This window comes from Colletotrichum spaethianum, assembly GCF_022836535.1.
Source record: "Colletotrichum spaethianum MAFF 239500 DNA, contig38, whole genome shotgun sequence".
In the NCBI taxonomy this organism is placed as follows: Eukaryota; Fungi; Ascomycota; class Sordariomycetes; order Glomerellales; family Glomerellaceae; genus Colletotrichum; species Colletotrichum spaethianum.
Genome location: NW_026054808.1, coordinates 313,874 through 328,722, shown reverse-complemented (window position 1 = coordinate 328,722; position 14,849 = coordinate 313,874). Strand labels below are relative to the sequence as shown.

At 48.6% G+C, this 14,849-nt stretch overlaps 3 protein-coding genes across 3 annotated transcripts; 1 reads left to right on the top strand and 2 right to left on the bottom strand.

Annotated features, from left to right (window-relative positions):
* Positions 1-789: 789 nt before the first annotated feature.
* Positions 790-1,466, top strand: ColSpa_10719 (dioxygenase swnH1; the record flags this gene model as incomplete). Its single annotated transcript, XM_049276931.1, has 2 exons — positions 790-994; positions 1,018-1,466. 2 exons carry the CDS (start codon positions 790-792, stop codon positions 1,464-1,466), a joined length of 654 nt encoding a protein of 217 aa, XP_049132888.1.
* Positions 1,467-7,528: 6,062 nt separating this feature from the next.
* Positions 7,529-9,558, bottom strand: ColSpa_10718 (uncharacterized protein; the record flags this gene model as incomplete). The annotated part of the gene is made up of 2 exons (XM_049276930.1): positions 7,529-9,455; positions 9,527-9,558. The coding sequence occupies 2 exons, from the start codon at positions 9,556-9,558 to the stop codon at positions 7,529-7,531; spliced, it is 1,959 nt and encodes a 652-aa protein (XP_049132887.1).
* A 2,563-nt stretch (positions 9,559-12,121) lies between these two features.
* On the bottom strand, positions 12,122-13,852 carry ColSpa_10717 (succinate--hydroxymethylglutarate CoA-transferase; the record flags this gene model as incomplete). The annotated part of the gene is made up of 1 exon (XM_049276929.1): positions 12,122-13,852. One exon carries the CDS (start codon positions 13,850-13,852, stop codon positions 12,122-12,124), a length of 1,731 nt encoding a protein of 576 aa, XP_049132886.1.
* Positions 13,853-14,849: the final 997 nt, after the last annotated feature.

Sequence of the window (14,849 nt, the reverse complement as noted above, 5' to 3'; positions counted from 1 at the left end):
AGTGATTAGGGTTACAGCAGGCACAGCCGATAAGTCGGTACCAAAGTCGAGTATTGAGATGTGGTTTTTGTATGCAGTTGAAGTATTGAGTGAAGGACTTAATGAAAAGGGACATTCAGGCACCATGAAGTCACCTTTCGTGGACTTGCTAGATTTTTATATGCAGCATTGAACCAACATGAATAATTTTAGACTGCAATGATTCACTCATGCATCAATGTCTGTCGAGCTGTATATATGTAAGCTGCGGTCACAAATTTGGTCCGTATAAGTGAGGAAGGGGTGGTGGTGGAAGCCTCTCTCTTGTCTCATCTGGTGATCCAAGTTAGGTATCTCAATTTAGGTATATCGATTGAGGCAATGTCGTCGGTTATGCTTGGTCCTGTCCCCATCCTGCATGCATAGTCCCACAATGGGGCAAGCAAGTGCTGAGCCAGATGCGTTGTTGCTCCGCTTTCGGAAGTAGTCTCAACTATGACCCCCCTAGTGCGCAACCTTCAGTACCACTAATCATGAAATAATTGGCGTGTGACGTCCGACAGTGCAGAACGAGTGAAGCCCTAAGAATGCTCTTCTGTCGCCTGAAACCTATTCCCTATGCGCATCGATGGATAAGAGCTTGAAACCAACAGAACCACCTTTGTTTAATCCTAGTTGCTTAGCCTGCATCACTGCGAAGAGCCCATTGATCAAGTCTTAGAGCCCCATATTGACGTTCTTTCGAATCCAATACTGTGTGCTCTGCGCCTTCAACTTGAGTTACCCTTCAGCGCCAACTCGTCCATCGATATGTCTGATGTTTCAACCAAGTACGGACCCGAGGTCCAAAAAGTCACCGCAGACACACCCATACAGGATATCGTCTACCTCCTCAAGCGCGACGGTGGTGTTTTTGTCAGGAACCTCATCTCTGTCGCAGACGTTGAGAAGGCCTACGAGGAGTGCCGAGAACGCCTGGAGAATGATGTTGAATGGAACGGCTCTTTTTTCCCCAGTAGGTTCCGAGACAACCCACAGACGAATGGTCAAGAGCCGGAAGCACAAACTTCACATGGACCCTGCTGCTGATGTTGCACCTGCTCTCAGAGCAGACACAGCGGGCATCAGCCCTACTGGCTATCAGCCCTACCTATGCCAAGACACAAGTAATGAATCCCGTCTACCAGCAGGTGTGCGACCACTTCCTAACCACCCGAAGTTGGTTCTGGTGGGGGAACGAAAAGAAGGAGTCGGTGTCCAAGCCTTATGTTCACTCATGCACAGCCATGAGAATCGGGCCCGGTGGTGAAGCTCAGCCTCTGCACCGGGACGATTACATCAGCCACAACTACCACCAGGAAGTAGACAGCTGGGATGACGAGCGGGACAGGAATCGAGAGACAGCCATAGGCTTGTTCGTGGCGGGGAGCAAAGTCACCAAGGAGAATGGAGGCACTCAGTTCATCCCTCGAAGTCATCTTTGGTAAGTGAAAACGATGGAAGGCCACAATTGGAGTGCAGCAGGGCTCTCCTGGATTGTGGTCTGCTCTGAAGTTTTGGCATTGATATGCGGACTGCTAATTACGGTTTTTTCTGTTGGCAGGGGTACCGACCGGAACGTGCCGCCTCGGGTCGAAGACTGCATCTACGCTGAGATGGAAAAAGGCGATGCCTTCATTATGCTAGCCTCTGCTTACCATGCTGGAGGCCACAACACAACAAAGGACGAGAAGCGGTTGATGTTTGCTACTTTTTCAACCCGGGGGTTCTTGCGACAGGAAGAAAATCAGTTCCTGTCGGTTCCTCAAAGTATTGCTTCGCAATATGATCGACCGCTTCAGGACTTCATGGGATATGCTATAAGCGAACCGGCATGTGGATATGTCGAACAGTTAGATCCAATTTTCATACTGAGGCCTGAATTGAAGGGCGATGGGCATCCGACGGACTTTTGAGGAAGAAACACGATTTGATCCCATAGCTAAGTCCCCGGCGGAAGGCATCGTGGTGTAAAATTTAGGAAGGTCTAATTCCGTGTCAATTCTTTCAATTTACAAGCCCAATTTTTAAACTAAGATAAATAAATCATCTCTCTTCAATTATGTGACTTTCCATGCCCATTGTCCATTTGCGAATCAAGTGATGCATCTGCGATGATCTGAGTGGTTGAGGAGATACATAGAGAAGTATGTTGTATCTTTCTTTGGTAACACCTAGCGAATAGATCATTGTATTTGAGCCTGTCCAGGAGTTCTTGGGAAATGCAGTAAGCATGCTGTACTAAACACATCTCGAAAGCGGGGTGTACAGCGGCGTGAGACACGCCATCAGGATCCGGCTTGCAGCCACGCGGAATTCAAATTCCTTTAGTCATGGCCCCACTAGTGTGTGCCGACCCAAGTGTCTTTATCATCACCAGGGCACTGATACTTCAACTTCCACCTGACCGGCCCTTGTCAACTGAATGCTTGCGAAGTTGATGATAGCCTTGTTTGCAAGAGTTGCACAGAAATCTAATAATATCCTTGAAAATGGGTATGCCAAGGGGCTCCAGAGCTGTAAGAAAAGGTTGGTCGGACTTGCTTTCCCTTCCTTTGTTTTTTCCCTTAGTCGTGCCGAAGCTGTCCAAGGCAGCGCACAGTCAGCGGCTGGTTCTTGGACCCAGACAGGAAGAACCCAACCCTTCAGGCTCGACATCTGCATTCCTCGTTGCGAGTGGTGTATTTCCTGTTTGTACCTCGACTCAGCTCTAACTCTCCCCACCATCATTCACAGACCCAGCTTGTGGAACTTGCCGAAAGAAGTGCCGCAAGTGTGACCGTACTCGTCCCATCTGTAACCGGTGCAGGTTGAAGGGCCTTCATTGTGAGGGCTATCCTCCACGTTTTCAATTTTGCGACTCATTATCTACATCAACGTCGGACGCAGCCATTGGAGAAGGAGCTCCGGAGCCTGACCAGCCCTTACCACCACACGAGCCTATCCAAGTTCCAACTCAGAGTTCCCCAGCTTCGGCCGAAGACTTGGTATCTTCTGATCGTCGAAGCCATGAGAGCTTTCCGCCGCACACTACGTCGCTTGGCGCTTCATCGACATCCCCTCAAGATCGCTCGCTCAGTGCTCCATCACCAGTAACAATCATCGGCCACCCTGCCGCTGAAGTACTTGCAAACAACAGTCAGCAGTTGCTCGCCTACTGTAGGTCCATTGCCAGATACTTTCCATGTTCCAGCCAATGAGCATTGGCCCTGACCTTCGAAATGCAGTCGACTTGAATTTGAGCCCTCATTTAGCTATCGCCGTCGATGGGATGGACAACCCCTTTCGAAAACACGTGTTACCTCTCGCCTATCAACATATTGGTGTACTACACGCCGTACTTGGACTTACCGCTTGCCATCTACACATGGCACCATCGGGTGCCGCTCATGTCGACATGGCGACCGCCCTACAACATCGGGTCGCTGCTCTAAAAGTCCTTGGCTCACTCCTTATCAAAGAAGAGGTTCAAGGACTGACTGCCACCGAAGACGAGGTGGTGCTTGCTATAGTTTTGTTGCTAGTCCTCCATGACGTAAGTTAAACCTATCCAAGTCTCTTAGCCTGTTCGGGTCCATATATCGATGATTACGCGTTCGATGTCCACGCGTTAAGCCGGTTCTAGATATGCGAATTTGGGATATCATCTCATGCCGTTCATCTTACTGGAGTATCATTTCTCTGTGGAAGGGTTGCGTCGTCTTCTTTAGTGTCAAAGCGATCTGCGGCGACCATGTTCTTTTTGTCGGCACTCTCTTGGTATGATTAGAAATGACTTTGTGGCTTCGAGACTACTAATCCCCCGACTTCTAGGTTGGATGTGCTAAGGGGCTTCAGCGGCGCAGAAAAACTCACCTACTCGGAAGACGTTCGAAAATGCGTTGCGAAAACCACCAACACACAAGCTGGATTGCATACTCTAGTTGGCTGTCCGCCAGAAATATTCTACCGCATTGGAATTGTCATTGCGGCAGCAAAGTGCCAATTAGAGGGACGTTTGTCTGTTGCCGAATTCCACATCGCGTTAGGAGACGCCCAAACATTCCTCCGTGGAATGGATTTGGAACAGATAGAGTACCCAACTGCGCACCCCGAATGGAAGCAGCTTGCGGAGGCATATCGGCATGCCTGTCTTCTTAGGATGATGCGTTGGCCAGACACATTTTCAATACCTTGCGAAGACGAGAGAATCAGAACCTCTGTTCTAGCCATATTGGAATGTTGTGCTAATGTGCCAATGGGCTCTCCTTTCTATAAGCGGTTACTATTCCCAGTATTTCTTGCTGCAACCGACACGTCCATTCGCCATGAAATACATTATGCCAACCTATGCATCGGCGAGATAAGGCGGTCAACCGGGTTCAAGCATGCTGCTATGATGGAGGTTCTCGAAGGGGTATGGGAAGAGAGAAAACGAAAGACCCGAGGGTGGATAAACGTTCCTTGGATGGAATTTGTGAGCCAGATACCTTGATAAAACAGCGGTTGCTGACGACACTAACTTCTCGACAGACCTGTTCTGAAAGTATGAGGCAGCAACACGCTTATCTGTTCTTTTGATTTAAATGTCCTTTGTCGTCGTGTATTAGCGGTTACTGAAGAGATGGAACTGCGGATACGCCAAGGGCCTCTTCAGTAACAGTGACCGGCTAGCAAAGAGCATAGAATCTAAGCAAACGTCCAGAATTCCCCCTGCTACCTTTTATTAACATCAAATATAATTAAATGAAACCATAAATCATGAAAAGATAAGAGTGTGACACGGGGTATAGCCGCGAACAGGCATGGAGGTTTCCAAAGCAGATACAAGACTTTTTATTCAGTGATACCCAAGTTCTCATCAACTCGATTAGTAAAATTAACGATCACTAAACAAGAGAATCATGGTAAGGCCTAGTAAGACTGCTTGGCCTAAAGCACTTAGCAGTACAGAGCGGACTGGTCATCCTGCAAGCTCCTGTGTACCAACGAGTGTACAGCTAGCAGACGGTCAGCCAAAATCACACCCAAGCCTTGTTGAATTTACGCTGATCGTGCCACCATCACCCAAGACCAGAAAGCATTGTTCCTGCCCATGCAGAAACGATCGTAGCTATCAAAATGAAAAGAAATCTAGAAAACTCGGCGCTGTGATGCAGTTGGTTACAAGAACAATAAGCTACTCATGTAGTCTTGGCTGGCCAAATGGAAAGTTCTTCACTTGTTAGACCATATATGCCATTGGAATCCTTTAAATGTAACAGCGAAGCAAACAAAAGAGACGATAATGGTCAGCTGTAAAAGCATGTTGATAACATTCAGATAGGGGAAGACAATTAATTCCGTTAAAGAGTGGCTTCTGGTGTCAGCGAACGGATTAGCGAATGCGATTCGGGTTGCTTTTGGTTCCCTCATAAAATAGGGAAACACTGGTGTCTTTCTAAACACCGGTTCCCTCGGATGTGGATCGGCAACTAAGAGATTGAATGAACCCACGAAATGTAGGCATGAATAGACAATACCAGGTTTTGATCACCAGACGACCTTTAGGTTGCCTACTTCTGACTGAATTGTAATGTTCAGATATCTAAAAATCTTGCTCCAAGCGTTGTCAGAGCCAGCTGTTCGGTCTCCTCGGCACAAAAGCTGAACTTTCCTTGCCAAGGGCTGGCTTTCTTAGTCTTGCTTTTGCCTGCGCACACAGTACTATAGGGCTCTCAAACTTGTTAGGTGGAGAAAAAGTACATAGCTGCTCGCTTGTGTGTAAATTGCTCTCGAGTCAATATCGTTAGTAGACACAAGAAACCATAAGACAAGGCTCTAAGACATATCCACAATGTGTATGCGCGCAACTGAAGTCCGTGACCGAGATAACCAGGAGACAAGGAGAAAGGGGCTTCGCACTGCAGTAAAAGGGGCCCTAAACTGAGAGTTTTGGGAGCATAGTCCGATCCCCGCGTCAGGGATATCGTCAATAAGAAGATTTCTACAACTATCAAGAGCAAGTCTATACAGAAATAGGCTAGTGTATATGCCCCAGCTACCACTTCCTTCTTTCCATAAAAGACATATACATATATGTCCAAAGGAATTTCTCACTCTACTCATTAAATAAGTCCAAATCATCCCCCCATAAAGGTCATCATGAAGATTACCAAACTGATTGGCCTTCTTTACTTGTAAGCTACCATGTTGATGTGGAAGTGTTAAAAGTGGCCCAGTGAACGAAGCTAACATGATGATTTCAGTGCTGGTGGCGTCGTTGCTGATCTATACTGCTTTTGTGCCTGTGGAAAACGACATGGAATGAATCTAGTATAGGATGCCTTCGTAAGTAGAATGGACATTTCGGTTTGAGCTGAGGCAAATTATGGGAGCAGTGGGAGTTTAATACAACCATCACGGCGTACGCCTGTGACAGATACTCCAAACGCGCAACACTGGTCTGAAGAAATGGGACTCGTGCCCACACTGTGAGAGGTTCTATGACTCATTCCGGGAAATCACTAACAAATGACCAGGCAAAATGGATGAGCACACTGTGGATAGCGATTATAGAACACCCTCATGCTTTTCCTTCAGATAGCACCTGAGTGGTGATGAATTCGATTACTACTGCGGTCTTGAGGGACTGCAGGGCTACTGCTCAAACAAGTGATAGGCTGTACTTATGTGTCATTGATAGTGTTGAAGTTAAAATATTACCAAGCTATCTGGACTCTCGTATATTCAGGGTGTAAGCATCTAGATCCTGGACTTTAACCAAATTTCCCTGGTTATTGCTTGTTGTTATGTTGCGACCCACTGCGCTGTCTCCGAACAAGACCCCGCTCCTAGCCATACGAGGTGCTCGCAATTGACCATTGAGGAGTTTAGAGCGTTGCAGACGCTGGTTCTTACCCCCAGCCCCCCCCCAAAGCGGCTCGTGCTGGATTGCCGATTCGCGAGTGCAACACTGCGCTCACCCATGCCCAAGTGCCCCAAGTCAAATTTCACCTCGACAGCATCGTTAATGACCCATGGCCTCTCAAAGCGAACCGTAATATTTTCCTAAGGACTCTCCGGTACTAACTGTCATGATCGAGTCGGCAGCCGGCAAATATCGAATAGGCGCATCTCAAAACCCATCTCTCGACCACATTGATCACGGAGCGCCTGCAGGCTCGACCTTGAAAGCCTCGGCCGCCTCACGTAGCGGCGCCATCGGATCTGCCGGAGAAACCACAGGGATCTAACCAACAACTGCGGCGAATACGACACCGACAACATCACCCAAATTGTTGTCCGTGATTGTACGCAGTAGGCCTGGATTGATGGAGCCCCCACCGATTCTCGAACGCGCCCTAGGATTTCCCAACAAGTGCGGTCGACATAATAATAATCAAGTGTAAATTCCGAAACCTCGTTATCAATCGCAGAACATACTTGACGAACGAGTGCCGCTGGGCTTAAGGTACGATGATTCTGGAAAGAAGCAGTTAGTGTCCAGGCACTAGAAAAAATCGCAAGAACGCTTGGGATTAGCATTGGTCTACATTACCTTTACCTCTTCATTCTGACCCTTCGAGCTGTTGTCGACCACGCTTGATAATACAGCATTGCTAGAGGGTTCTACTTTTCTCATACATCCGCTTTTTTCGAGAATTAAATTAATAACCTCGGCGTTCAGCCCTCTTGAATCCGAATCAACTGCGATTCTGGGAGCAAAAGACATCGAGCAGATGCCCTTGAACTTCATGTAGCGGATACCGGCCTTTGACGTCGTCACACGTTTGCTGTTGTTTCGTTTTTGTACCCACTGCGCCGCTGACACTCCTTTGGACAAACCAAAGTTCTTGAAGTAAGCGTCCGGGGACTTGGGGGGATCTCCAACGAAGAAAGTTGAGTTGCCCTGGGACTCAAGCATCAGGTCAAGAACACTCCAGTTGTATCTACTGGCGAGGAGACCCTCCTGTTGCACAGCTTGGTAGAGCTGGATGCCGTGCATGATGTTGCCTGGCTTCGCGGCGTACTCAATGCCGGCACGGTGAAACAGTACCCGAACGTAGTGCAGATGCAGGCCAAAGTACATTGGATGATGCTCCAAGAAGTTGGATCGCCTATCCTGAAGCCCCGAGGCAATGCGTATCGCATTGAAGGAATCTTTACCGGGATCCCACATCGTGGCCAACTTGTGGCAATCCTGCATATTTTCCTTGACGGTAGCTTCTCGATTGCCGAGGTGACGCAAAGCCTTGCTGACACTGTCCGCGATAGATCCTATGAATCTTTGGAAGTCTTTCTCACTATTCCGCACAAAGGGACCGAGAAATTTGAGGACGTCAAGGTACACCTGCGCCGCGAAGCAAAGCCATACTGGGATCTTGCGGGTTTCCAGCATCGTCTTTAGCCCTTTGGTGAATTCGTCGTGAACTGGAACTGCCCTCAGTAATTGAAAGAGCAAAGCTTGGTCTACAAAGACTTCGAGAAGCGCTGCTTTATCCTCTTGCCATCGCTCACGGTTGTTTCTGGCTCGAATCGCATCATCGTACCAGCCGAACTTCCCATTATAGGTAGGGAGATCGGTAACCTTACTATTGAAAGAGTTGAGAAGGCTGAAAGTATTAAAACAAAGCTCGGAGCCGTCTTGGTAACACTTGTAATTGAAGTCGTCGCCAAAATTCTCTTTTTCAAGAGGATCTAATCCTCGTGCTGCACAGGCGGCTTCATAAAACATGTGAATAGCACCCATGGCACCTTCAAGTTTTTCCATGGCAGGTGCTATGCCCTGTTCCATGTTGCGTGCGAGTTGGAGAGCAGTGTTGGTAGCCACCGAGACAGCAGCTAGGTCTACGCTGCCCTTTTTGTACTCGCTCCACAACTCAAGTATTTCATCCTGAAGTTGAGCAAGATCTTTGAGGAACGCGGTGTAGATGAAAAGAGCTTCAGTCACGGAGTCATCCTCCTCAGCAACGTACTCTGCAAGGGCTTGCGCAGGGCGGTCGATATCGGGGGCTGCCAGAAAACTCTGAGACGGTTCGTAGAAGTTCAACGCGTCAAACATGTTCTTCGGTCCGTTGCCGTTTTTGGAGTCGGTTGTACCACTGTGGCTGATCCTGCTTGCGGCGTCTTTCAGGCCAGATACATCGAACTTATCAACGTGTGGCTTGAAAGCCTCACGAACCCGTTCCAGAACAGTGACAAAGAAGACATGTTTCTTATCACTGTGGAACTCTTGGAACCTCCGGATTCCTCCTAGTAAGCTGGAGAAGCGCCTACGAGTTTCAATGACCCAATTCAGGGCTGAAGCAAAGTATTCAGGGACGTTGAAAGGATCTGAGAGCTTTTCAGAGATGAAATGAGCCAGCGGTACAAACTCCCTTATGGCGATAACACGGTTGGGCCTGACTTCCGGGAGAAGCACAGAATTCTCGAGAACTTGATGTTTCTTGGTCTCCTTTCGTGCTTTGCCTTTCAATCTTTGAGAGCTGGGTTTTGATGGTGTCGCTGTGACAGGCTGGTTCAGGGGTTTGGTATAGCCGAAGCTTACGGCGGTGGTGGCCAACCAGGACGCGACGACATCGGTGTCATGCTTTTAGTTCTGGTAGGTTGACGTAATTTCAGAAGGTACTATCTTGAACGGTTGGAGCTGGCTTGAAGGTTCGTATTTCCTTTTGCCGTACAGATAGCTTTTAGTATTGTCAGAGATGGCGTTGAAGGGGTTGAAATAAAAGAAAATCAGCGGAGAAGTCCGAGTAATGGGACAGGGGTGGTCCAAAACTCAACTCTATGGGTACAAAACTCAAGACTGACTTGCAGCGATATATCAATTGACCTATTAAATCCTTTCAAATGAAACTTGGGTTACGATTGATAACGAACATTAATAGGGCATGAAGAGAAACCAAGTTCGCAAGGATCCGGTATGAACCCGTCTATTCTTAGTCTTGCTTAGAATAGTTCTGTCTATGCCACCAATCAGGACTGGAAACGAGCGGAAGTCCACTTTCCATGAAATGAGCCAAGGAACCCAGAGAATTCTATGTCGTTCCTAGTATGGCACACATCGACCTCTACGGACATACCGCGCAAGATACCCGAAAGCTAGTGGGGTTTCTTGGAAATTCGACCGTAATTCTCCAACAGTAACACTCCCTTGTCTCAATGGCTTTGGTACAACCAAAACATGACCACATTGAAAATTGAATCTAACGTGCTAAACCTTTGTTCGTAATTGTATCTAGCCATTTCGTCAAAAATAGGCATAGTCCGATGTTATGTAGCCATCTTACAGGTTTGCATCCATAGTGTGCTTAATACCAGGCTCTACTTTTTACTAACGCGGTATCCCGGCCAATGTGTTAAAACAAAGCGAAACCAAGCTTTATCTAGTTCGCCGATTGTAGGATTCATTTACACCACGCAGTAAAGTATGTGGTATCTGACGATACTACTATTGGACATAAGACATTCTTATGTCTCGCTGGGTTGCAACATGCAAACTCGAGCGACTTGGGTTTGTCAAAATATCATCTCGCCCCAAATCCAAAGTTCCCTCTATACTGTTGCTGATATCTGTCTGACGTTGATAGGCTCAATCCGCTTAAGACTCACTCGGAAGATGGGCCATATCTCTCGCCCTTCTCCTTCATTGGCTCTCAAGGTCGGATCCGCAGCTCCCACCACTAGTGCAGCCAAAATTGAGAAGTCATCCCGCGCACAACTGCTAGTGCTTACACCTCCCCCGCAGTGCGGCTCGTCAGATGATCTCTTGCTATAATAACGTCTCGAATTCTTCTCTGATACATAGGCTGGCCACTGTAATCCATTTGCATTCAGTGACCACGATAGAAAAGCAACCGCGCGGCAGCCGCGTTCCATCAAATTATCTTAAATTGTTACACAGTCTCCCGCATCAGTGTAACATGAAGCTTATCGTTGCCGGAGCCAGCGGGTACGTTGGTACGGAGCTAATCCGCCAAGGCCTTCGTGTGCCCGCAATCACCAGCATCGTTGCTCTAGCTCGCCGAAAGGTCGAAACGCCAGCAAATTTAGACACAGGCTCCGATGTCACAAAACTCAAGTGGGTCGTCATCGAAACATACGACATGTATTCCGATGAAGTAAGGCAAGAATTCGCCACTGCTGATGCCTGTATTTGGTATGTTTCCTGCTTGATGGTCTTAGAATTGTTAATACAACTGTGGAGGTTCTTCCCCCTTAACGAATATCGATGTAACTTGCTGACCCTGGCCAATATTCCCGTCGCCTAGGACTGTGGCCATTACACCGAACAAATCCACGTTGTATGAATGGAGCGAAGTTCGCCGAGTCTGTCATGAATCTCCCATTGCCGGCTTCCAGGCAATGCTGGAAGCCCGTGGCTTTGCAGGAAACGGCAAAAAAACAACACATCCTTTCAGATTCATATACATGAGCGGTGCAAAGACTGAGCGGGACCAGAGCAAAACCCCCAGTTTCAAGCCGATGTATTGTCTTTTACGAGTGAGTATACAGACGTGTTTCTCATCTTGTTCTCTAATTGTGTGTCAGAAACTGAACTGATTCATGGTCATCCAGGGAGAAACAGAGACAGCAATCCTGGCGCTTGCAAAGAAGCACAGCACACAAACCGAGGCGTGCATAGTGAAGCCTGGCCTCATCATAGCCCCTAATGATGTGCTCAAGACCGCTCTCAGCTTTGCTTTGAAGTGGATGGTTTCTCTGCCTAGTATTGGATTGCGGGAGATTTCGGCTGCAATGCTCAACCAGTCAATCAATGGATTCGAAATGGACACTATCGAAAACAGCGACTTAGTCAGAATGGGACAGGATAATTCTTAGAAGGCCGTGAACTTGCGTATGGCCTGGTATTCCTTCATAGTATACGTTGCGTTGTGTCAAATTTTACTGTTTTCAATTATGGTGTCTCGTCAACTTCGAGGCTCGAGAAGCAATAATGGCACATGTTCGAAACGCGAATGAATCCTTTGAGCTCGTTAAGGAGAGAGAGAGAGCAACGGTTATAAAAAACAACATGGCATTAAATAGTGCTGCAAAAATGATGCCGTTGGATGCTACCCGCAATTAACGCTCTATGTCACAAGTGACATACAGCTTAAGATATCATAAAAGGAAACCCCATTTACAAAAACTTGACAGACTCTGCTTTCTCGTACGCGTAAGGTACACTTGGTGTCTTCCATTCCGGGGTTGTCTCTGACTCTCCCTCGAACTTTACCACGGGTCTCAGGATAGTCAATCGCTTCTTGTCGAATGTGCTGCCATCGAAGCTCTGGAACCAATCACCATCAGGCTTCAAGTAGTCGCCAAGGACCTTCTTCCATCCATTCCAGACAGTGACTAGAAGGTCCAGGACGTGATGAGCTCCTCTCATTTCACCCCACTGGAAGCGCTGCTTGCATTCCTCGACCGTGCTTTGGGGGTAAAGGCCGACATCCTCAGTAAGAGCATAAGCGTTTACGCCAGTAAGGCTGGCGTGCGAATAGTAGCTTCCTCCCTCAACCGCACGTCGCTTCAGACCAAGCATAGCGCCGACTGCGCCCAAAACACCAGTCGACATGTCGGAAATGGGCAAACTGGGCAATACAGCCTCGTTGTTGGGCAGGTTCAGCGATTTCCCTGTAACGTAGGCCGATCCAGCTGCAGCATCAGCGATTTGTTGCCAGCCAGGTCGCTCGGCGTAGTATCCGTCAGGGCCGTAGCAGTTCTCAGTCACATAGACAATACCACGACCACGCTCGCCAGCCATCTTCAAGAGATCGTTCAGTCCGAGACCAAATTTGGGCATCTTGTTGATGCGGAAGCCTTGGACGAAGACGTCACACTCAGAGACGAGCGACTTTAGCAGTGCTGCGTCCTTCTCGTTGCGGAGATCGATCGCGATTGTACGCTTGCCGGCATTGAGGGAAAGTTGCATGATGTTGATGTCGGGCAAATGAGGAGGGTTGACGCGGATCACTTCCGCACCATATGCCGCTAGAATGGTTCCAATCTCTGGGCCGGCGATGACGCGGGTCATCTCAATGACCTTGACACCGGCCAAAGGTCGCTTGTCGTTGGGATTCAGAGGTGGGAAAGCAACAGGCGTCGTGGGAACTGCCTGGTCTTGCTTCTTCACGTTAACCAAGGGGTGTCTGCCAAGCGAACGGCCCATTTCAGACTCTCGCCATTGCTTCGGAGTGAAACAGATGCTGCCACAGAACCCATTGATGAGATTTGTCATTTCCATCTTTTCGGGGCTCAGTTTGGCAGTGTGCTGAGCAATATGCGCCGCAGCCTCATCGTTGGACTTGATCGGAGTTGAGGGATCGACACCGATGGAGTGCAAAACCGGCTTAGCGTTCATGCTGCCGTGGAGGGAATACCACACTTCAGGGTTGTTCGTGGGGTACAGTCCAGTTGTGCGATATTTGAGAGCAGTGTCTGTCCAGCCTTGCTCCCAATCAGGTAGGAGGCCCTTAAGCTTGCCCTGCTTGACCATGCTAACCACATCAATGCCATCGAGGAAAACTGTTGCGATGCATCCGAACCAGACTGCTGCATGTGTGGTGTTCACGGTGATTCGTCGCTCTTCGTTATTCAACCCGCGAATGGCCAGAATTTCATCGGCGAGTACACCAGTCATTGCGTGTAGAGCAGCGGCAACAGAGACAGCCTTGATGGGGCCAGGGATGACGGGGTATGACTCTCCAATGAACTTGACCTTGGAGAGCGAGCGCTCATCTTGTGTGAATCCAGGAGTCTGGCTCGCGATGAGACGAAAAATCCGCTGAGTGTCTTCAGGTACCGGTGTAAACGTCTTGTCGGTGAAGGTGCCCGGTCCGTAGACGTCGGGGATCTTTTCTGATGTCATGATAAATGTGTGTTTAAAAAACGACTAAGAACGGACGCCAGGAAGGATGTAGGGGATAACCTGGATGAGGTCTTGATGCTGCAGCTGAAAACGACTGCGAAGGTATGAGTGCAGGATGCCTTTATATGAGAACCCATGCGAGAACAGCATACGCGGAAATAGGCCTTACGTTGCAGTCCATGGTGGGAACGGAGGAAAGGCAATGTTTTCTCGGAGAGCGGTACAGAGCCGCGCGAGGAGATCCCGTTGTCGGAAGAAAGAACCCTACGACCATCACGGGAACAAGCGGTGCGAGGACCGATGGTATGGGTCTGGCCATCGGAGGAGATGGATGACATTTGTCGGCCTTACCGATTGACACCTCATGGAAAACAACATGTTTGCGTCAAGGTCCACTGTTGATCGAAGCACGATGTGACACAAGTGCCGGAGTCCGGAGGTTAGAGGGTTGCAAGGGAAGGCTTCAACAGTTGGCAGGCAAGGGGACCATGACGTCGATCGCGATTGGCAGTAACTTGGTTGTACTCTGTCTCATCATCCCAAGGCATGCCACCTCACGGAACTGACAGAAGTTTTCTGGAGGCTCCATCGGTGGAGACAGAGAGTCAACATTTGGTGATCCGGAGTTAGCGCATGAGTCGTAGACCCGCCACTTGCGCGTTCCGCGCGCGGAATTGAAACCATATTCTCCACAAATAGACTCCGTTCCGGTCTCCACCATCGGCATTACGGGTCCTTGAGCTCTTCGGAGTTTCGAAGTTTTGGTGAGCATCGTCGGTCCGGCTATGCTTCTTTCCTGTTGTAGAAGCCGGTCAAATAACTTGTAAAATTATCCAAGTATTCCTGCACCCCCTCACCCAAAAGCAACCAAAAGTCCAGGTACACATACCGCAAGTGAATGATTCTTCCAAGTTATAAGAGCACGGAACCCTCACGGGACAAGCACTGTGCGTTCTTAGCAATTTCGATTTCTATTTGCAAAAACTTTCTCGTCACG